This window comes from Aedes aegypti, chromosome 3 (assembly GCF_002204515.2).
Source record: "Aedes aegypti strain LVP_AGWG chromosome 3, AaegL5.0 Primary Assembly, whole genome shotgun sequence".
NCBI lineage: Eukaryota > Metazoa > Arthropoda > Insecta > Diptera > Culicidae > Aedes > Aedes aegypti.
The window spans coordinates 355,392,739-355,415,982 of NC_035109.1; the positions used below are offsets into that span (position 1 = coordinate 355,392,739).

Here is a 23,244-nt window from a genome sequence, read left to right on the forward strand (position 1 = left end):
CAACATTAAAATTCAAAATTAATCGATATATCATTAAGTTGTAAGATTTTTGGGACTTGTTCCAGATTCAGTGACCCCAAATTTAGTGAATAGCATATCTCTTTATTTCAGGAAACTTATCGCAATAATTGATCAAACTTCACTTTTTGATTTAAAATAAATGTTTTTGTAATTAAGTGAACATTTCGTCAAAATTTCGTTTGTATAATTCGATAGATATCCAACCAGTACATGTTGTAAAAATATTTGGATAATAATACATGAATTCTACTAGGAGTTATATAACAAAATCGCTCGAAAGTGATCAACTTCACCCCATTTTACGGTACAAAAAAAATCTTCAGGGACAGGTGAACTATGAAGTAATATAAACAATCCAGTGTTGATAGACTCACACTCAAAATCTCAATCAATACGCTCTCCCGTGAGAGCAAACTCATTAGAGATCTGCTTCGCAAATCTCACGCTTGAGATTTTGATGCAAAATCAACTCAATCAACTCATTCTTCGCTCATCAGTTGTTGCAGGCAGACGTGTTTTTTCATTTCTCCCGTGTTCAATAGTGTGAAGCCGTTCTATTGTTAGCAGACCATTGTTGGAGTTGCATCGATTTCAAGCTAAGTATTGTTCGATCCATAGTTGATTTGCCGAGACAACAGAGAGCCTTTTTTATTAGAACTATTTGCTAAATTCCGCTCCTCCATTTTTGCAATGGACGGAGACGGGGAAGATGATGGCACTGAGAAATCTGAACCACAATCAAGGTCGCCTAGAATCCGGGAATATCCGGTAGGCGCAAAGGGCCCTTTCATAGTCTATTTTCGAAAGATTGCCATTCCGCTCAAAGTTTTGTTAATCTCGTCTGAATTGTACAGTAAGTTCACCTCTATCAAAGAATTGAAGAAGATTAATGAGTTCAAGGTTAGAGTCGTTCTCTCAAAACGAGAGGAGGCCAACGAAATCGTTAAAATGGATCGCTTTGAGGGTGTTTACAGGGTGTACATACCATGTGAAGATGTCGAAGTCGATGGCGTCATTTATGACGAAGTACTCACGCCTGAGGAAGTCATGCAGCTCGGTGAAGGCAGGTTCCGTAATAGGGCCCTCCCTTCCGTGCCTGTTTTGGACTGTGAACGGCTCACCATGATGAACGCTGATAAATCTAACAGAGTTCACTCGAATGCATTGAGAATCACATTTGCTGGAACTATGATTCCAGATTTCGTGAATGTCAGCAACGTTTTCATTCCGGTTCGTGTTTACACTCCCAAAGTCATGCTCTGCAGTCGCTGCAACATGTTTGGTCATACAGATAAATATTGCTCCAACAAGGTAAAGTGCGTTAAATGTGGTCAAGATCACGAGTCCTCCAAGTGCCCCAGGAATACAAACACATGTATTCTTTGCAAAGGCAGCCATGATTCTCTCACAACGTGCAAAGCATACCAAGAAGTGAAGAAACAGGTTAGGAACAAACTAATTGCTCGCAGTAAGGCTAGTTGTGCTGAATTGTTAAAAGCAGTAAACGATCCATTCCCTACGTCAAATATGTTCACCCCGCTCGAAAACGATTGTGCGTCCGGTTCATTTGAGAATGACTTTCAAACTCAAGCGCATTGCAGTTACAGACCACCGAGAAAGCGTAAGGTTAACTCTGTGGCGACAAATAGTAAATCCACGTCGTCTGAACAAGCGGAAGGTTTCGCTTCGTCGTCAAAACATTTTCCACCTCTGCAACCCACAAAAGATATCCCAGGGTTCAAGAAGATTGACCAGCCTGAGGTTGTTGTCGACTCTGTTTCGGAAATTTTGAAGTCATTGTGTGGTCTGTTTGGCGTCAACCCAACATGGTGTAAGCTTGTGGAATCTGTTGCCCCGGTATTATCGAAGATCTGGGAAGCTCTTAAATCTCTTCTGCCCCTCCTCTCGCCACTCCTCGAATTCTTCCGCTGTAGGAATGGAGTGTAATAATACTCAGCGCGCGTTATCGTTTCTTCAGTGGAATGCTAGAAGTATCATCCGAAGGCTACCTGGCTTAAATGCTTTGTTAGCTGAGTACGAAGTTGACGTATTTTGCATTTGTGAGACATGGTTGACTGAGGCTAATTTCTTGAATATTCCTGGTTATCATATTCTTCGTAAAGATCGTTCTGAGCCGTACGGTGGAGTTTTAATCGGCGTTCGTCACGGTATTGAGTTTCATTCCCTCCCTGTTACCACCCCTTGTCCAATCGAAGTCGTCGTTTGCTCAATCAAAGTGAAAGATTTTACATGCTCCGTTCTATCTGTCTATATTCCTCCGAATTGCAGTTTCAGTGCAGAATCAATGAGACAAATTATTAATTCTGTACCGCAACCATGCATAATCCTGGGCGATTTTAACGCCCATGGAGTTGCGTGGGGATCGTTAAGAGATGATGGTAGGTCAAAGATTATTTTGGACATAATCGACGATTTTCGCTTCAGCATTTTGAATGACGGCACTGGCACTCGTATCAATCTTCAATCAAATAACCCATCTTGTTTGGATCTTTCACTATGTTCATCCTCAATCGCTCTAAATTGCACGTGGGAAGTCGTAAATGATCCGTTTGGTAGTGATCATCTACCTATCGTAATCAAATACTGTAAATCAGGGCAGGTACTACAGGATCGGTGCTCATTGTATGATTTAGCAAAACACGTTGATTGGCAAACATTCTCGCTCAAAGTCACTGAATTGATTAATAAGACCCAAGATAATAGAAATCTCAATGAAACTTATAGTAGATTTGCTCGAGGCATAACTAACGCGCTCCGTAACTCTCAAACGAAGCCAGTTCCAACTGTACACACATTCAAAAGATCTCCTACAATATGGTGGGACGAAGAATGTACTAACGCTTTGCAGGCCAAATCTAGAATGTTTAAAACATTTCGTCGAACTGGTTACAGAGAAGATTTTATCGAGTATAAACGGTTGGAAGCTCTATTTGTAAGAATTACGAAAAAGAAAAAGCGTGGATATTGGAAGTCTTTTGTTGAAAACTTAGATAAAGATACTGCCTTAGCAACATTGTGGTCGACTGCTCGTAAGCTTAGAAATAGTAGCTACTGCTCTTCTTCTGTAGACAGTTACTCAGAAGAATGGGTGTCACGTTTTGCTCAAAAAATTTGCCCCGATTTTGTCGCACCTGAAAAGGAATACATCAGTGCGATTGACACTGGAACTTCTGTAGATACGACTGCCGCGCCGTTTACGATTGAAGAATTTGAGTTTGCACTAGGATCATCGAACAATACTTGCCCTGGATTAGATGGTATAAAGTTCACCGTTTTACGAAAACTGCCGTTGATAGCGAAGACATTCTTACTTGATTTATTCAACAAATTCGTTGCCTATAATGTGTGCCCAGATGAATGGCGTGAAGTCAAAGTTGTTGGAATTCTGAAGCCTAGCAAAGATCCATCTTCCGAAGATTCTTATCGCCCGATTTGTTTGTTGCCATGTCCAAGGAAATTACTGGAGAAAATGATTTTGAATCGCTTAGAACCTTTGTTAGAAAAATCAGGTGTACTCTCTAAAACTCAATATGGATTTCGGCGTGGTAGAGGAACCCGAGACTGCCTTGCTCTTCTAGCAACAAACGTTCAAATTGCGTTCAATAAGAAAGAAGAATTAGCCGCGGTCTTCCTCGACATTTCTGGCGCTTATGATTCGGTACTGATCGACAAGCTTTGTTCCAAATTGCATTTTCTTGGGGTTTCTTCGCTGATTTCAAATTTTTTGCTCAATCTTCTCTCAAAAAAGAAATTGTCATTTTATTTGAACAACGTCTTCAAAACATCAAGAGATAGCTTCTATGGTTTGCCGCAGGGATCATGCTTGAGCCCGTTTCTGTTCAACGTATACACAAATGACATGGACGATTGTTTAGCAGATAAATGCTTTCTCGTGCAGTACGCCGATGATAGTGTCATTTGGGTAGCTGGGAAGGATAAGATAGTCATGCAAACCTCACTTCAGCAAACTATAGATAATTTAATTCTCTGGGGTGATTCGCACGGTTTCTCGTTTTCAAACGACAAAACGGAAATAATGATATTTTCACGAAAACGTTCACCAACAAGCATAAAAGTTTTCCTGTACGACACAGAAGTGAAGCTAGTGTTTGAATCTAAATATCTCGGCGTCTGGTTTGATCCTAAAATGACCTGGAAGATGCATATCCATTACATAGTGAAAAAATGTCAAAAACGGGTTAATTTTCTAAGAACCATAACGGGAACTTGGTGGGGTGCCCATCCTAAACTTCTGTTGACACTTTATAAGACTACAATATTATCTGTACTTGAGTACGGTAGCTTTGTTTTCGACCAAGCTGCAAAGACTCACATGTTGAAGTTGTGTAGACTTCAGAACCGCTGTATCAGAATTTCTCTAGGCTTGATGCAATCAACTCATGTCCAGTCGTTAGAAGTTCTAGCCGGAGTCCCTCCGCTTCCGCTTAGATTTTTTGAATTAGGTTGTCGATTTGTTATCCAAAGTTTCGAAAGTAAAAATGAAGTTGAACGTGTTCTTGACAAATTGTTTGAAATAAATCCTTCAAGCAAAATGCTCGCATCATATAGATATGCTATTGCTATGGACATGGACAAAACGCCTTCACATAAGTATTTTGATTACGCGATCGAAATTCACACTTTTCCTCTAAACGTTGATACATCTTTACATGCAATGGTACGTGATACACCCGATTGGTTGATGCCTAAAGTCGCGGCCTCTGCGCTACGAGTCAAGCTAAAAAACGTGAAAAATGTTCAAGTCTTCTATTCGGATGGTTCTAAATCAGGAATCAAAGCCGGTTTTGGAATTTACCATAATCAAAAAGGATATTCGTTCAGTTTGAACCAGCCATGTTCGGTGTTCTTATCCGAAGTACTAGCGATTTTTCACTGTTGTCAGCTGATTCAGCAGAATGCGCCTTCTAGGTACTTCATTTGTTCAGATAGTATGAGTGCGTTAAGCGCACTCGGTACTAATCGTTTTGATAGTAGGGCGTCCCTTTTTATTTTGAAAATCAAAGAATTTGTCTACAAACTATCTCGCATAGGGTACACAATCATATTTTTGTGGGTTCCAGCACACAGTTCCATACATGGAAATGAAGAAGCTGATGCACTTGCAAAAGAAGGCGCTTCAAATGGACCGTTATACCAGAGAGAAATCCAAGCATCGGAGTATTTCGCACAAATTAAAGAAAAAATACGTTTAGACTGGCAAAAATCTTGGAGTGAAGATCAATTAGGAAGATGGTGCTTCTCTATTTTTCCATCAGTTTCGTTCAAGCCATGGTTCGACAATCTTCCCGTAACTAGAAATTTTATACGAAACATGTCTCGCATTATCTCCAACCATTACGGATGCAAATCACATCTTTTTCGTATTAATATTCTACAGGAAAACAAATGCTCGTGCGAAAAAGACTACGAAGACATAGACCACATAGTTTGGTCCTGCGAACGTCATACTGCTATAAGAAATACGCTTATCAACAGTCTATCGAGGAACAACTTGCCTATTGGATTGCCGATTCGAGACCTGCTAGGATCCCGGAACATACCGTATTTGAAATATGTGAACGAGTTTCTTCAAACTATTGAACAAAAGATTTGATTCTCATATTGATCAAATGATCAACGCTGTTATAATCTATTCTAATATTCCACTCGTTTTCTAAACTTACTACTTTTTCCATAATCAATAAATATTTTATGAAGCACGGCTTTGTGATGGTGCTAATTGTCGCCGAATGAGCCAGTTAGATTAAGGTTTATGTTTGTATATGTAATGTTTTGTTTTGTTTCAATATAAAAAAAAAAAAAAAATAAAAAACTCAATCAACTCAAACCGTAAAAAATGATTCAGTCGCAAAACCCGGCAAAAACTCGTGAAACCCGAATGTTGTTGTTTACGTTAGAAAGGATTAACATAATTTTACCAGACTAACAAGAAATTATTGCGTGTGCTAGTAAACTGTGGAAATACGAGACAATGAGTTAAAAAGGTGAGCCAACTCATCCATGATTTTTTGACTGCTGAGTTGCATGATTGACAACTCACGCATGAAAAATCTCAAGCGTGAGTTGTGAGAAATTGAGTTTTTCACAACACTGAAACAATCTACAGTTATTCGAAACTAAACGATTCTACACCATTATCCTGAATCACATTACTCAGAATGCCATCAATTCGAACGGCAAACTACTCCGAATTTCATAATTCCCAATTATAATTCCTTGAACTTCTATCTAAACTCCCCCGAACTTCCATTTGAACTTCTGAAACTCTAAAGATGCTCGCCAATTTTGAAAAGTAATTTTAAGAACCCAATGGAAACTCTTCGGAATGCTTTGCAGACCCTTAAAATCGCTTTAGGAGCCCCTGGGTATTCTTTGAGAATATTAAAATTTTCATGTTTCGTTTCTTCAGTTTGTTTTTTGAACGAAAAAAGTACATATCGCATACCCCTTAGAGCTGTAGTAGCGCCCAAAAGTTCCCGACACCAAGAGCCAGGAACATGCCTCAGCTCCTCTATCCGTGCACATTGATGGATGGAATTGGAAATAATGAAGTCTAATAATTAACGCCGCTCTCTCTCTCTCGGTACGGCTATGGACGTTTTGAGTTTGACGTCTTCTGGAGCGCCCCAAAGAGCGTCAAAATGTGCTGCGGTTGGAGTTTGGAGCTTTGTGGCGGTAATGAGCTACTGATGACGAACCCTGCTGCTGACGGTTTTCTAGCCAGACAGACAGACAGATAGATAGACAGGATTGTTGTTGGATGGGCGAATAGGGTTGGGGGTAGTTGGGAAGGTGGGATTATTCAAGCGTAGGATAAGAGTTGGTGCAATCAGCAAAGCAGAAGTCGTTTTCTGGCATTAGCGGGAGCAGTTGTAGCACTTACAGCGAGTGCGAAAATGATTGCGAGAAATTGTGTGCTAGTCTTATCTGTAAATCTTGTTCACGTGAATTTTGTGCTTACACTTAAATTAGCAAACTTATGTCGAAACTCAGGATATGTTTTGTGAAAAATTATGGCAGAAATACATGCAATTATTCCAAAAAAATATTGAGAGGGAGCTCAAGCTAAAGAAAGTTTCTTATATAATAAATTGACAGAATTTGTTAAATATAGTAGCAACTGAACAAATCCTGATTTGAATTTCTCGAAAGAAATTCCTGACGGAAATCTTGAAGAAAATATAGAAGGAATCATTGAAGAATATTTTGCTGAAAACCCAGAATGGATTCCAGAAAATATTAAAATAAACATCCATACAGGAATTACTGGAACAACACCCAATGGAGCACTTAAAAAAAAACTTGCCGAAAAATAGCAGTGGCATTTGGAGAAATATCTGCCGGGTTTTTAGCAGGAATATGTGGAGGATTTTTTGGTACTGCTGGAAAAATCCTAGATGGCATATTATTGATAATTTCTTTTAGAAAAGATTTAAAGAATCATATAAGTAATTTCTGAGAAAATTCTTGTTGATATCCATGTAGAAATACTTTATTGAATTTCTAGAATTATCTCTGGATAAATAGAAAGGGTGGATTTGAGACAGACAGAGTTGGTGGTCTAATGACTACCGCTTCTGCTTCATAAGTAGAAGGGCATGGGTTCCATCCCAGGCCTGACACTTTCCTTGTGCTTTTTAGTTGTATGTCTCACTTGCTTTTATCGCACATTCCTAAAGCATCACTCTTAAAAACATTGGATGAGCTTCGATTGAGGTTATGTTATTGAAACAGCAGTCTTTAGTTTTCATTATTCCGATCGTTTTGGTCCAGTTATTATATTAAAATTTTTGGGTTTTACAAGTAATTCAAATTCAAAATGTCAAGCGGAATTATCAGTCTAAATTGGAAATTTTTAAACCCGTATAGGTCTGAGTGAGGGGCCCAGATAGCCGTAGCGCAGCTATTCAGCAAGATCAAGCTGAGGGTCGTGGGTTCGAATCCCACCCGTCGAGGATCTTTTCGTATTGGAAATTTTCTCGACTTCCCCGCGCATAGAGTATCTTCGTACCTGTCACACGATATACACATGCAAAAATGGTCATTGGCATAGTAAGCTCTCAGTTAACAACTGTGGAAGTGTTCATAAGAACACTCAGCTGAGAAGCAGGCTCAGTCCCAGTGGGGATGTAACGCCAGAAAGAAGAAAAAGAATGCCTGAGTGAAAGAAAAATTACTAAAACTCTCACCGCTCAACGCGTACTTAACGGATTTAAATTATTTTTTGTCAGTATACTGGCATACATGTTCATTTGCCCAGAATTGTTCGAGTGGGTTACTGGGTCAGGTCGGTTGAAAAGGGTGATGTACTTCTCTGCCTCTGGAGGTTGGCAAATTTCAAGTTACGGATAATTTCCTGCATCGGCTATAATGTGGCCACTATGTCAAGGAATTTCAAGAAAAACGCATCAGCGTAAACCTTTTGAGAAACGATTGAATTGGATAACCTTGTGTCCTGCATTTGTTTGACCCTTGAAATAACCGTTTTGGGTCCCCAGGATGCCTCAAATTTATGACAAAGGGGCCAATTTGTATCTAAACATATGTGTCAAGCCCATGGGAACGTATTTCAGTAAATAATTATGTTTAATCTCTACTGTTAGCGAATTAAAACGTTTTAGAATCCAACAAATCTAAAGCCGTTTGTTTTAGTGCATTAAGCCCGAGTGGCCACATCCAGTACATTCTAAACGGTGTTTACCTCTTCATTTATAATATTGAATATCAGATCTTAATGTTTTATGCAAATTAAAATAATTGCCATTGCAAATAAATACAGACAACTTGGCGTGTCCCAAAAAATAGCCCTTTTTTACCCGACTTGACTAAGTGACCCAAGTTTAAGTTGAAGTTTGAATTATGTGTATCGCCAAACAAGTTGGCAAACTGGCATTCAAGATGTCTGATATCGGTAAACAATGCATTTTCAACAGGAAATAGCGATATATTGGTGCTTGAGACAAAATGGTATTCAGCAGTGTAATTTGGTATGGTAGAATTGAAATATTTTCCAATTTTAAATGGATTCCTGAAGAAAGTTGTAAAATGATTCCTTTAGAGATATATCTTCGGAAAAGTCAGGAAAAATTCAGGAACAAGTTCAAAGATACATTTCCGGACAAACTTCTAATGGAATCCCTGGAAAAAATTAAAGTAAACCTGAAAAAATTGATAATGACATTTGGAAGAATCTTCAGAAGAATTTGAGTAATTTTTTTTTAAAGAAAACTTGTAGAACTATTTGGAAGTTCTGCGTGATGGATCCCTTATCAATTGTCTTGATAAATTTCTGACGAAATTATTGCCACATCTCTGAAGCACTGTAGAAATTCCAGCGCGTTAGAATACTAAAACGTGTTTTTGAGATACAGTCAACTCTCCCTTACTCGATATTGAAGGAAACATCGAGTTAGGGAGGTATCGAGTTACAGAACACAAAACCAGTGCAACTGCGATCTAAGGGACCAATATTTACTATTCTGGCTCGATATCAAGATACGGGTTATCGCACAAGGGAGAATTAACTATAATTTATAAATGAAGTACTGAAGGAATCTCCTGAGAATTGCCTTGGTCAATTTTGTTTATTGCTGCAAAGATGACTTATTAATTTTCATGACAAGTTCACGAATATTTTAACCTGTAGAAATTCCAAGAAAATCCTTAAAAATACTTTTAGCAATTTTTGCAGGCAGTTTAGTGAAAGCTCCTCCTAGAAAAATGCTTTAGAAGTCTGGGTTGTTTTCACAAAGAACTGTTGGATTCTGAGAGACTTAATTATTAAATATATTTGGAAAAATTTCGGTAGAAATCCCAGAAAAAAACCGATAAAAGTCCTACAAAAAAATAATATGAAACATCAGAGAATCATATGAAATATCTTCACAGATACGAATCAATATTTTAAAATAGTTGTAGAAAAGTCTTTGACTGAACTTTCTGAGGCATTTCGGAAGGAAATTTTGTGGCAAAGAAGCAGTAGTTTTCAGTGGGCTGAAGCTGATTTTCTGTTGATGAATGAGGCTATGAACCATGAACAGTGGTGGAACAGTTCGCATCACGAAGCAGCTCACGAGTGTGTACCAACGCACATCACATTCTCACGAACTGGCTAGGTGTGAGTAAGTCTGCACCCGTCTGCTTGGGAGAACATGTCAAAAGAAGTAGCAACAAGCTCGGGAACGTATACTCGCGAGTAACCGAGCAAGGTGTGATTTATTATAGGTTTGACAGACAAATTAATTGTACAACCATCAAATCGACAGTAAACTACTAGTTTGTAGTCTAAAATCCTTGGAAACCATAAATCTCGGAGAAAAAGCAGATTTTTTCCCAAAAGCACAATATGACTCTGAATGGCTCCGAACACATTCGCGAATCACTTTTAGCTTCGGTTACTCGGGAGCACGACAAATGCGAGTAAACCAGCGCTCTGGCGCTCGGGAGCGTTTGGTTTTGTTTTTGTTCCAGTTTAGCAGACATGTTCGCCACTTTCCATCACTGACCATGAACTCGTCACCTACAGCATTTGACCTGAATTAAATGGACGTAAAGTGAGGAATTGCGGTGGGTGTAAAGTGGGTGGTAGCGTCTAATAGGAGAGCTGAATGTATATTATTTTGCTTTTTTGTTTCACTATCAGAATTATACTCTCTTTTAGTAGCTGTTTAACGCGCTTGGATAATTTTATAGTCATTGATTTATTAGTACATATCAGAAACAAAAACAGCTTTTAATTGAAAAGAAAAAAAATGGAATAAATTTTCAGTTATCTTTACCTTTAATTTATTTCATACGTGAACTATAAGTTCAAAAAAATCGGATCGTTTTCAGTTTACAAAATAAAGCACTGAAAATATAGAAAAGTGGTAAGAATCAACTGTTGACTTGCGTTAAAAAAAAAAATAACATTTAACAAAATTGAAACAAAATATGTATAATTTATACAAAAATGTAACACATTATGTTTTAAATCACACAAAAAAATATAACTCATATTGTTATTTTCTATAACTGAATTGTAACAAAACCTGTTATTCTCTTCACATGACTAAAGGCGCTCATTTATAAACAATTTCTCTTAGATTCTTATAACAAATTGTGTTCAATTGAAACAAATTTAAAACAGCCGACTTCTCGATGGCTACAGTACAGCAACTCTTCGACAGATCAACCACGTAACCAATGAGAATCTCCGAAGCCTCGATCTTTGCTTCGTCAGTGCTCAAGATGTCGCTCCGCCCATATCCAATGCGCCCTCATCATTGGTTAAGCAAGTCAACCACCATCCTCCTCTGGTTCTCAAGCTGATCGTCCAGCATTATAGTACACGTGAATCAATCGCCCAAGTGACGTATGACTTCGCAAAAGCTGACCATGAAGGCATTCTGGAATTCCTCGCCGCCGTTGAATGGACAGAAGTTCTCGACACTCGTGACGTGGACAATGCTGCTTCGACTCTTGCTCACATTCTCGAACACGTGATCGAGAGGCATGTTCCCAAAAAAACTCTTGCCAGCAAGGGTTTGCCATGGCAAACCAGGGAGCTTCGCACGATGAAAACTGCTAAGAGAACCGCATTAAGACGCTACACCAAAAACCCTACTCCGCGGATGCGCGAGCAATATGTTAAGTTAAATGCCGCCTATAAGAGAACAAGTCGGCATTGCTTCAATCGTTATCAGCAACAAGTTCAACGAGACCTTACAGCAAAACCGAAATCTTTTTGGAGGTACGTGAATGAGCAGAGAAAAGTGTCTGGTCTGCCTCCAACTTTGTTTTTAAATGGAGATGTCGCTTCAGAGCCTCAAAGCGTTTGTCAACTCTTCGCTCAAAAGTTTTCTAGCACTTTTTGTGATGAAGTAATTCCTGAGGTACTCGTTACTCAAGCCGCCAGCAACGTTCCGTTGGTCAACGATTCGTGGGCTACACTCACCGTCGACGATGACATGATTTCCCGAGCCGCCTCTCAATTGAAATCGACGATGAAAGCTGGTCCGGATGGCATTCCTTCTGCTTTCCTGAAGAGGCATATTGATAGCTTGCTCGTTCCTATTCGACAGGTGTTTAATTTATCCCTTATTAGCGGAGTCTTTCCGTCATTATGGAAAAATGCTTCCATGTTTCCCGTGCATAAAAAGGGCGAACGCAAAGACGTCAATAATTATCGAGGGATTTCGTCTTTGTGTGCCATCTCCAAACTGTTCGAGCTCGTGGTAATGGACCCACTGATGACACATTGTAAGAATCACCTAAGCGACGATCAACACGGATTCATCTCGGGTAGATCGACGGCCACCAACCTAATACGCCTAACGTCGCACATTGCTGACAGTTTCGCAGAGGGAGCGCAAACGGACGCTATCTATACCGACTTGACAGCCGCTTTCGATAAGATTAACCACGCTATCGCAACGGCTAAATTGGAAAGGTTCGGCATTAGCGGCAACATGCTACGCTGGCTCCATTCGTACCTCATTGGACGTAAACTGACGGTTACCATTGAAGGTTTTCAATCCAATGAATTTCTAGCTACATCCGGAATTCCTCAAGGCAGCCACTTGGGACCGTTAATATTTTTGATATATTTCAACGATGTTCATTACACTCTCAAGGGGCCTCGGTTATCCTTCGCAGATGATTTAAAGATCTATCGACGAATTCATTCGGACTACGACGCAATGTGCCTTCAGCAGGATCTTCATGCATTTGCCAGCTGGTGCACCCTGAATCGAATGACCGTTAATCCCGGAAAATGTTCTGTGATTTCTTTTGTCCGTATTCGTAGACCTGTAGTTTTCCGGTACGAACTCTTCAACACTGTGATTCAGCGCGTTGATAGTGTGAAAGATCTTGGAGTGATTCTTGACCCACAACTCACTTTTAAGCATCATGTGGCGTACGTAGTTGCGAAGGCATCGAGGACATTGGGCTTCATATTTCGCGTTGCCAAAGATTTTACTAGCGTATATTGTCTGAAATCGCTGTACTGCTCGCTGGTTCGATCAACACTTGAATACTGCAGTGTAGTTTGGAATCCCTACTACCAGAACGGCTCTGACAGGATTGAATCAATACAGCACCGCTTTATTCGCTTTGCTCTTCGTCAACTTCCATGGCGAGATCCACTTCGGTTGCCGAGTTACAGAAGTCGGTGCCAACTAATTGATCTTGAGACTCTTCAGCTACGTAGGGATATCGCACGAGCTATGGTTGTAGCAGACACATTGCAGGGGAGAATCAACTGTCCTGTACTTCTGCAGTCACTCGATTTGGATGTCCGCCCAAGAGTATTACGAAACAATACGATGCTACGACTTCCTTTCCGGAGAACAAACTTTGGACAACAGAGCGCATACATTGGCATCAAACGAGTGTTTAACAGGGTCGCTTCTGTTTTCGACTTTCACCTTTCCCGACAAACGATCCGGAGAAAGTTTAAAACCGTGTTTCTTTCATTTCTTGACGAATAATGTTGTTTTTATGTTGTTGTATTTTCATCGTTAATTGTGATTTTGTTCGTAACTGCTTTATATTTGTTAAACTAGAATAAGATATACATAAGTTATACATCATTGGGACCTGTTTTGTCTGTTGATGTCATCCAATAAATTATAACTGATTTTGTTTTGATTATTTTATCATTTACCCCATCAACTCAAAGTCATTGTATCAAAAATTAAACAAAATTCGTAATTTGTTTTATATCTTGAAATAATTGTGAAACTATTTTATTGTAATCCACTTGTCGGGTATTCATGGAATAGCCAATTTTTTCATTCAAACGAATATCGTCGAGAAGCCATGAATTTTGTTTAATATTTTTATGACGAATCTAAGATAAATATTAAAGTATAAGATACATTCAGATTCAGTGAGGACATTGGTTTATTTGACATAACATTTGACATTCTATCATTAAAATTAATTCTATCATTAAAATTAAATTTCTCGGGATATATAAAAATTATTTCCCGGTAATCGGGAATTCTGGCGAGCTCCAGCTTGAATGAAAACTCTTTATGCATCATTAAAAAAATTGCAGTTAGAGGTTTTAACACAATTTGAAGTTTTTCTTCGAAATAAGAAGGGTAAGATACTAAAAGAATGACTGTAAGAATTACTTAAGCAATACTGGTAGAAAATTGTGGAGGAGTTTTTGAGAGAACTTCTGTAGATATTGGTGGAAAAAAATATTTTAGAATAATTATTTCAGGCTTGGGAGAAATTACCAATTTGAACACTACCAGGAATGGAGGAATAGCTATATAAAATCATTCAGGAATATATGCAAGTGAATCTCCATTCCAATTTCTTCAGAAATTTATCTAAAAATGCTTCGGGATTTTTTTTCTGAAAACTCTCGTAGATTCGTTAAGATTGGGGGAAGTTGTACAAGGGAATAAAATCCATACAAGAAATAAGATTTCTTTAGAAATTCATTGAGGGTCTTTCTCAAAGATTTCTCAAAAAAATTGAGTAATTTGACTAGAGGCTGGTAATATTATACAGCCGACTCTCCATAACTCGATATTCAAGGAACCATCAACTTATAGAATTATCGAGTTACTTATTATACCGACACAAAAAAATCCCAAAAATTTAAGGGACAATTTTTTGCATTTAAAATAGGGTAGATGTACTAGTTATGGACATTTTCATTTTTTTTATTATTCTGTGCGTTTTAGTAGTTTGATATAAAATGAATCTTGATTTTGAAACATTCAAAAATATTCAAAATGTGAAAGTTTTTGAGAAAACACATATGGCCAAATAGGGAACCACTATAGCCATAACTGGTACACTTTCCCTACGTTCTGTACTTCTGTACAAAAGCAATATTATTATAATGACAGTATTTTCGAAATGCTTTGAAAATCTCATTAGTTTTAAGTGACAATCAGAACATTTATGTGTATATTTTGTTATAGATATCGAGTTATGGAGAGCAATTTACCTCTCACCTGACTTCGACTACTGGAGATATCTAGTTATGAAAATATCGACTTATGGAAAGCTCATATTATGGAAATTTGAAGGGACTGAAACATCCATCGAGTTATAGAATATCGAGTTATGGAGAGACGATTGTACTTTCAACACTTTTTACCGAAAAATGTAAGGGAAAACACGCTAATATTGCTTCATAATTTTCTCGAGGTATCGCAGACTTCTGCTTTCCTTCCAATATCTTTTTGATATCCACTAAAATTCAATGTTTGTTTTCCATGCCTATTCATTCCTAAAAAAGAACCCAACGATTATTTTAGAAAACTCTTTACCAAACCTTTAGAAAAACACTGAATTATCTCTAAACCCACTATCAGCAGCTCCATTTTTCACAAAAAAAATCATATCGTTATATTTTTTTGTTTCTTAATATTTTTGCACTATTTTTTCACAAGTTCTCAAAAAATTCTTCCACTTTTGGAAGTCTGTAACGATTTGAGTTTATAAGTCGATGTTGAACATTGGTCATCTAGTTTTGAATATATTTCAATATTTTTTGGGAGACCAACACTTCCTGTATAAAATAATCTTTGCCATCATTTTATTTTAAGTCAATTTATCAAAAAACATTGGACTATACAAAATTAGGCAACAAGCACCTTCATTGAAAAAAATCAATCGACTTGGAAATCTGCAAGAAATCTTAAAATTACGATTGATGTTTTTGTTATTTCAAAAACAAATACTCAAAACCGGTTGTACAAATTTGTTTATTTTTTTTCACAGTTAACTCTCGTTAAAGCATTGTAAACTTAACATAATTGAACATAAGAAAAATCTGTAGCCTGAGATACATATTCGCATATTATGGCTACGCATAAGTCCCCCAATGAATTTTGGATTAACTCCTAATCCAGATAATTGATGAACGAAATCGGAACAAATTTCAAAATAGAATAGTTTTTAGAACATTTCAAAAAATGGTGTAAAAATATCGAGATACAAAAAAGTTATTGCAATTCAAATATTTTTTGTGGGGGGAAAATGAGGCTGCTAAAAGGGGGGTTAAAAACAAATAGAAAGAAAATAAATCGCTTAAACCCTTTTGAAAACCACCTAAAGACCACAAGAAACCCATTGTAAACCTTAAAAAATCCCTTCAGAAATTATGGAAAAAATTGTAAAACATCATTGAACTATTTGAACCTTCTTCAGAGCAACTGGAAACATATCGAAATTTCCTGCAAAATCCTGACACTACCATGAGAATCACAGAAATAACCAACTGTATGAGGCCTTCAAAAATTCTCAGAACTTAGAGGAATTGTTTGGAAACTATCAGGCACACATTAGAATCATAACAAAATCCTCCGAAAACTCCTTTTGTTGTCTAATATCTTTGGGAACTCCTTACTACAGTTCAAACCATTTTTTTATTTCGCCAAGAACCCTTGGTAAGTCCTTACAATCCTTGTGGATTTCTTTGAATCGCTTCAAATATACTCATAGAAAAACATTCAGAACTATGTATTGAGAATTGTTGAAAACCCCTGTGGACGACCTCAAACCGTTCAGTATCTCAACAAACTTATAAGGAATCATTTTTATTTTTTGAATTTAAGATTGATAAAGCTCTTAAACCACAAAACGGCTGTCCATTACATTGGACAATATACAGTTTATTACTCAGACTCGGTATGATCACATTACAGAGTCAGAGTCAGATAAACTTAAATCTTTTTGTATCAAGTTAAAAACCCAACAAAAAGTGAACGTTTTGGATGAAGTTGGTGGATCTCCATTTTTTATACAGTAGGTACACATACTGTATCAGCAAAATATCAAGCGGATAACAACTCTCTATAATCACAAGTTCAAAACAGTTTGTATAAAAACAACTGATTCAGGCCAATCAAAGAGTCTTATGTTACGGTATTTTATTATCGAAGGTTCTTAAAGTTACATAATAATCTTTCATCCAAAAGCTTCAACCATTGAAGTTAGAATGGTGTCCAATCACAAGAATGTCCTTCGATGTAGTGTTACGAACCAAAAATAAGAATGGCCTGTCCGCTCGAAAAGACGGAAGCAATGCAGGTGGCACAGTGTCTTCCACTGAAATGAAAACAATAAAATTCTTAGACATCTGACTCGCCTAACTATCAACGTCGAACTTACGAGCCTCTTCAACCTCCACCGTTCCTCCCTCTAGCACTCGAATCGACCCCACATGATCCATAGGACCCAATCCGCTACCTCGGTACCGGTAGAAATCGAACGCGTTCGCCAGAAAGCTGGATACCATTCCCATCCGGGCCAAACTCATCCCAAGTGGAACGTTACTGTCTATCGCAAACCGTGGAATTGCCACCTCCACGAATCGTTGCCGCAAACGTGAGTCGATGGTCCGGTAGGTTTGCAGATCGAAGTCTTTCACTAGAGAGGACAAGGGAACGTCTTCGTCGTTCGGTAGTAGGAAGATCATCGAAAGGTCCGAATCGTAGGGCACTTCCAGGGCGGTCAGCTGTTCTAATTTGAGTATGCCGAAGCGTGCAGGTTTCTTCATAAAGCTCACTTGGTGGTAGCCGTTGGAAAATTTAAACATGCCGGATCTTCCGGCTTTGGGGTTGAACTGGTTTCTCCAGTTTGCCGAAAGGTTGAAGGCCGTCGATATTAGAAGGTTGTAGTTGGGCATATATGTGGATTTGAGCGACATTGAGATCACAGTGCCGGGATCTTCGCTGTAGGACAAAAGTGATACTTCGGGTTTCATATATCCATCGAGTAGTTCTAGCAGGGTATCACTTAATTCACTCGGATCACGGTAGATTTGAGAACTGACTGGTAGTTGGGCTCGATCGTCGATGGACTTCACGAGGTAATCTTTCAGCTCAACGAGGACTTCCGATTTATCCGGTGGGAGCTGTAAAGCTTGATGCATCTCCAAGGCTGCATTCCAGTTCGCTGTTAGATATAGAAACAGCAATGTGGCACGGATGATGGGCGGTGACAGTACGAAATTTCTATCGCTTTCTAGATTGTAGACTTCTTTGAAGAGGTTGAGGGTAAAGTTGTTTCCCTGATCGGTCCCAACAATCAGACGGAAAACGAGTAACAGTATCAGAGACTTCCAGTGTGCTTCCATTGCTAAGACGAACTAAAGTTGAATCGCGAGATTATGATTGTCTTTATTGTGCATTCGGTTGGTTGGAAATGTGTGAAATGGATTGCGTGTCCGTTAAGCCTATCCGGCTTATTAAATTCAATGTGTCGTTTTAAAGTGATAAACGATTCTAAATTGATACATTTTAAAGTGTCTATTGAGAACAATAGTCATGATATAATAAACTTACGCGTAAACCTTGAATTCGTAATTGTAAGTTTGTTCTTAAACAAAGTTGAGGCTTGGGTGCAGCCAGAGAAGGGGGTCGTGTTGTATCCCCCGCCGGAAAATAAATCACAAATAATCTGAGCTGTAACTAAGATTCACATTTTGTTTGAATTTTTCTCAGATTATTGATATGTCCGAGAGTCAAATCCACATTACTAGAGAAGTGGCTGGTTTTATTTAAAACGTAAATTTATAGGAAAAAAGAGAATCCCAATAACACTGCAGAAATCATTCATCCTAGGTGTCAATTGCTTAGCACTTGAGGCATCATCAACACAATCAGTTCATTGAAGAGGAAGTTTTCCCTGGAGCTCTGGAATCGCTTCACCAGAAGATCTGGTAAGTTGCCGACAAAAACAAAATGGGACCTCTTCATTCCTGAAGGCATTTCAGCACACAGACACACATGAAATCATTTCGCAGTGATGCAACAACTGAAAAGGTTGTCGCTTTTGTCTACTATCAGCTCTTCTCGTGCATCTCTCTATACCAAGATAATGATGATGACGATGACGAAGACCTAAAAATGCCTTCTAGGCATCCTTGGCCCATCATACGTCGGCTTCGTCGTCGTCTGCTGCTGATGACGGCCGACTGTATGTGTCATGGTAAGAAAAAGTGCCCTTGCAGCGAAAAGCTCACTGAACATATTCGCACACAGTGTGCAGTAAATTCCCTTCGCCCTGCCAACTATTTGCGTTCCATCGTAACCGGTTCCGACGCTAGTGGCTGACAGACTTCGGGACCAGGGTTTCCCAACTTTATTTTTTTTTATCTAGTACGAACCCTTGTTACATAACTTCAATTGATCAATTTTTTTTGAGCTTTTGGTTTATGTGGGAATATTATAAATTGAGTTTTAGAAGCAACAGGAGAAAGTTTCAATTTTTGCAAGTATGAAGAAGATATGTCCAAACTTTTTTGCAACCTATTACAGATGACAAGCAGGCTTCGTCCTTTGGCGGAGAGGGCTATGTCATCCGCAAACAAATTTTTTTGACATCCCTGAGGTAACTCAAGTAAGTCAGATGTGAAAACATTGTATATTATTGGTCCTAAAATGCTGCCTTGAGGAACACAAACTCTTACAGGAAGTCTTTCAGACCTGGAGTTCTGATAATTAACGTGAAGTGTACGATTTGACAGATAACTTTGAATTATTCTAACAATGTATGTTGAAAAATGGATCAAGCCTTCATGTCAAAAACTGTCGAATGCTTTTCTATGTCTAGAAGAGCAAGACCAGTAGAATAGCCTTCAGATTTGGTGGAACGGATCAAATTTGTTACACGCAAAAGTTGATGAGTGGTCAAATTCCCATGGCGGTATCCGAACTGTTCATTGGCAAAAATTTAATTTCCATTGATGTGGACCATCATTCTATTCAAAATGACCTTTTCAAAAAGTTTACTGATGCAGGAAAGCAAACTGATTGGACGATAGCTAGAAGCTTCTGCAGGATTTTTGTCTGTTTTTAAAATTGATACATCAACTGACATTGATAAGCTACTTTCTGGAAGTTTCTTGATGAGAATGTAGAAAATTCAATCATCGCCAAGAGCCTTCATATTTTTGATTTTTTTTAATAATAGTTCTCACTTCTTCCAAATCAGTCTCCCAGGAATGTTCGAAAACGTTCTCTTGATTGAGAATATTTTTGAAGTCATGAGTAACTTGATTTTCTATTGGACTAGTAAGTCCTAAATTAAAGTTATGCGCGCTTTCAAACTGCATAGCAAGTTTTTGAGCTTTTTTGCACTTAGTTAGTAATAATTTGTAATAATTGGCTTCTGAGGTTTTTTTCAAAATTTTAGATAATTTCCAAAAGGGCTTAGAGCCAGGGTCCAATTGAGGAATCTTATTTTCAAGATTTTTGTTTCTTAATTGTGCAAAACGTTTATGGATTTCTTTTCTGAAAATCCTGCCATATAATTTTCATAGCAGGATCGCGAGTGCGTTGAAATTGCCTTCTCCTCACGTATTTAAGGCGGATCAAGAGTTTAAGATCATCGTCTATAATCACGGATTCAAATTTTACTTCACATTTTGGAATTGAAATGCTCCGGGCTTCAACAATGGAATTTGTTAAAGTTTCAAGAGCATTGTCAATATCAAGTTTAGTTTGTAAAGAAATGTAAACATCAAAATTAGAGTCAATTTATGTTTCATTTATATTCCAGTCGGCTCGAAAATAATTGAAAGATTGAGAATCGCTTCATGTGATATTTGAAACGTAACAGGAACATGATCAGAATCAAATCAGCATGAGTAACTCATTGGCTACAAAGATGACTTGAGTCAATTAAGACCATGTCAATCGTAGATGGATTTCTAGAAGAGGAAAAACATGTAGGGCTATCAGGGTATTGAATTGAGAAACATCCTGAAGAGCACTCATCGAATAAAATTCTGCCGTTGGAATTACTTTGAGAATTATTCCATGACCGATGTTTGGCATTAAAATCACCGATTACAAAATTATTCGACTTATTGCAAGTCAATTTCCCCAAGTCTGTTTAGAGCAAATGAACTTGCTGTCCAGAGCATTGAAAAGGCAAATAGGCAGCTATAAAAGTATATTTAGCAAGCTGTGTTTCAACAGAAACACCTAAAATTTCGAAAACTTTAGTTCCAAATGATGGAAGCAGAAGATGTTTTATACGCCTATGAATGATGATTGCAACTACCCCACATGCCCCATCAAGACGATCAGTACGATAAACAAAAGAGTTAGGATCTCTTTTGAGTTTGGATCCATGTTTCAAATACTTTTCAGTTATAACTGCTATATGCACGATATTAGCTGTAAGAAAATTAAACAGCTCACCCTCTTTACCATTCAAAGAACGAGCATTCCAATTTAAAATATTCAAATTATTATTTATTGGATCCATTAGAAAAACGTATCTCAATAACAATGTGATTGATAAATTTTACACCTACTTGGACTGCTTCAGTCAAAGTGGTGGCTTTGAACATTGCATCAATCATTAGATTCAAATGTTCAGTTAGAAAATTGAAATCAGAGGCAGACATATCACTTGAAGTGGGTACATTTGATGATTTCCCATTAGAATTTTCGGTAGACGAGAAGTGGAGTAGGAGTTATCTGGGGCGGTAGGGTTTTTTTCCATTTGATTTTAAACAAGTGGAATGGGTACTCATAGTACGAATAGGAAAGGAGTTCAAATTATCTGCTACGATATCGGCAAATGATTTTCCTTGGGTGGAATTCGAAATTGAAACATTCGAACGGCTACCCGACGGATTAGAATTAGTTTGTGGATGAGCGTAATTATAATCTTCCTGATGGGTATGGTTCTTAATCAAGCGATCGTTAACTGAAAAATGAGCATTGTTCGATACTCTACCAGGGGAATTCCGGAAACGATCGTTATCGTAACGGACATTACCGTTTATCTGCCTGACACGAGCCTCGATGACCCGCCTACGCGAAGGGCAAGCCCAAAAATTAGACTTACGATTGCCCCCGTAATTTGTGCATATGAACTTATCGTTATCTTCCTTCACTGGACAGATGTCCTTGCGTGAGAAGAACCTCCGAAAATCATGCATTTAGCATCCATGCGACAATGTTTTGTACCATGACCCCACTTTTGGCACCGACGGCACTGAGTGGGGTTTTGGAAATCTCCTCCAGGTTTCTGGAAATGTTCTCATGTCACACGGAAATCGAACATAATCTTTGCTTTTTTTTTCTTAAGCCATTATATTATTTAGATCTTTTTTGTTAGAGTAATCTAAATAATGTTTTTGAGACAGCCATTTCCGACGAATGCCAGATAGGGTTCTCTATTTCATAATGATAACTTGGACTAAAGATAATCCTAGTACCGATTTGTCTCAAATTCCGAACATAATCATATTCCGAATATGAGACAGACTGAACACAATGTCCGGCATTTGATTCAAAGCGTTGGTCCATACTTTAACGTAAAAACAATACTGAACAAGTTTAAATGAACAATTTTAAGAACAAACCCAGCAGCTAACAGTTAGACTTAAAATTATTATTTTTTATTTAAATTTTTCACAAATATTAATTTATGCCTATCAGATGCCTTTGAAGTCACTGTTGGCCTTAAGTGATCTGAATATGAATCAAAACGGTAAATCATTCATTCCATTTTTGATCTCTTCAGGTGACATATAGTCACTTAAGAGACCTTTGAAGATGACTTCGAACAAACATTCAGTTTTTTCATCATTAGTAAAAACACTGTGCTTCTTCTTCTCTTCAAGGTGTTTCAGAAAAAGTTCGCGATCTTTAAGAGTTTCCGGCAAATCGCGACAGTCTCCTTTTTTTGCAATTTGGAAGGAAACCTTGATTGCCCTAATGGAGTTCAAAATCTTCTGCCTTAATCCCCCAAATTCTCACTTAAATCAAAGAGCATGGACTAGAGACTGCTTCGATTAGGTGTTCAGAAAATTTGTCTAGATCATCGAACTGATTGCTCATTTCGATGTAATTATCATTATCCATTTCACCCTTGGAAGAAAGCGCGCATTCCGGAAAAACTTCCTATATACATATCACTTCTGCCACGTTTAGAGAAAGTTTTTAAACGCACTTTTTTGGAAGGAAGTTGTGAATTCAGAGATTCGCCCTTCCTTTCGTTGTTTGTAGAACTTGAAAAGTTCGGGAACCACTGTCACGAATATATAGCTATCATTTAATATCGCTCGAGCGCAAATTATATCGAGCCTTGTCGTATGAGCCAGAAGAAATTCATTTTGCGCCATTATGTGCACCGAGGGCTATTATGAAGTTGCACACCCTGAGCGACATGGACAAGGAGATGGGACTGCCGTCCGTCCGG

General features: G+C 38.1%; 2 protein-coding genes across 2 annotated transcripts in view; both read right to left on the reverse strand.

Moving 5' to 3' along the window:
* LOC5578723 (MOXD1 homolog 2) overlaps positions 1-23,244 on the reverse strand; it is a 644,764-nt gene that overhangs the window by 115,157 nt on the left and 506,363 nt on the right. The gene's annotated exons all lie outside the window — the stretch shown is intronic.
* On the reverse strand, positions 16,935-18,177 carry LOC23687669 (serpin B8). Its single transcript, XM_011494851.2, has 2 exons — positions 17,191-18,177; positions 16,935-17,127 (listed from the first exon to the last, which is right to left on the reverse strand). Exons 1-2 carry the CDS (start codon positions 18,155-18,157, stop codon positions 17,000-17,002), a joined length of 1,095 nt encoding a protein of 364 aa, XP_011493153.2. The 5' UTR covers positions 18,158-18,177; the 3' UTR covers positions 16,935-16,999.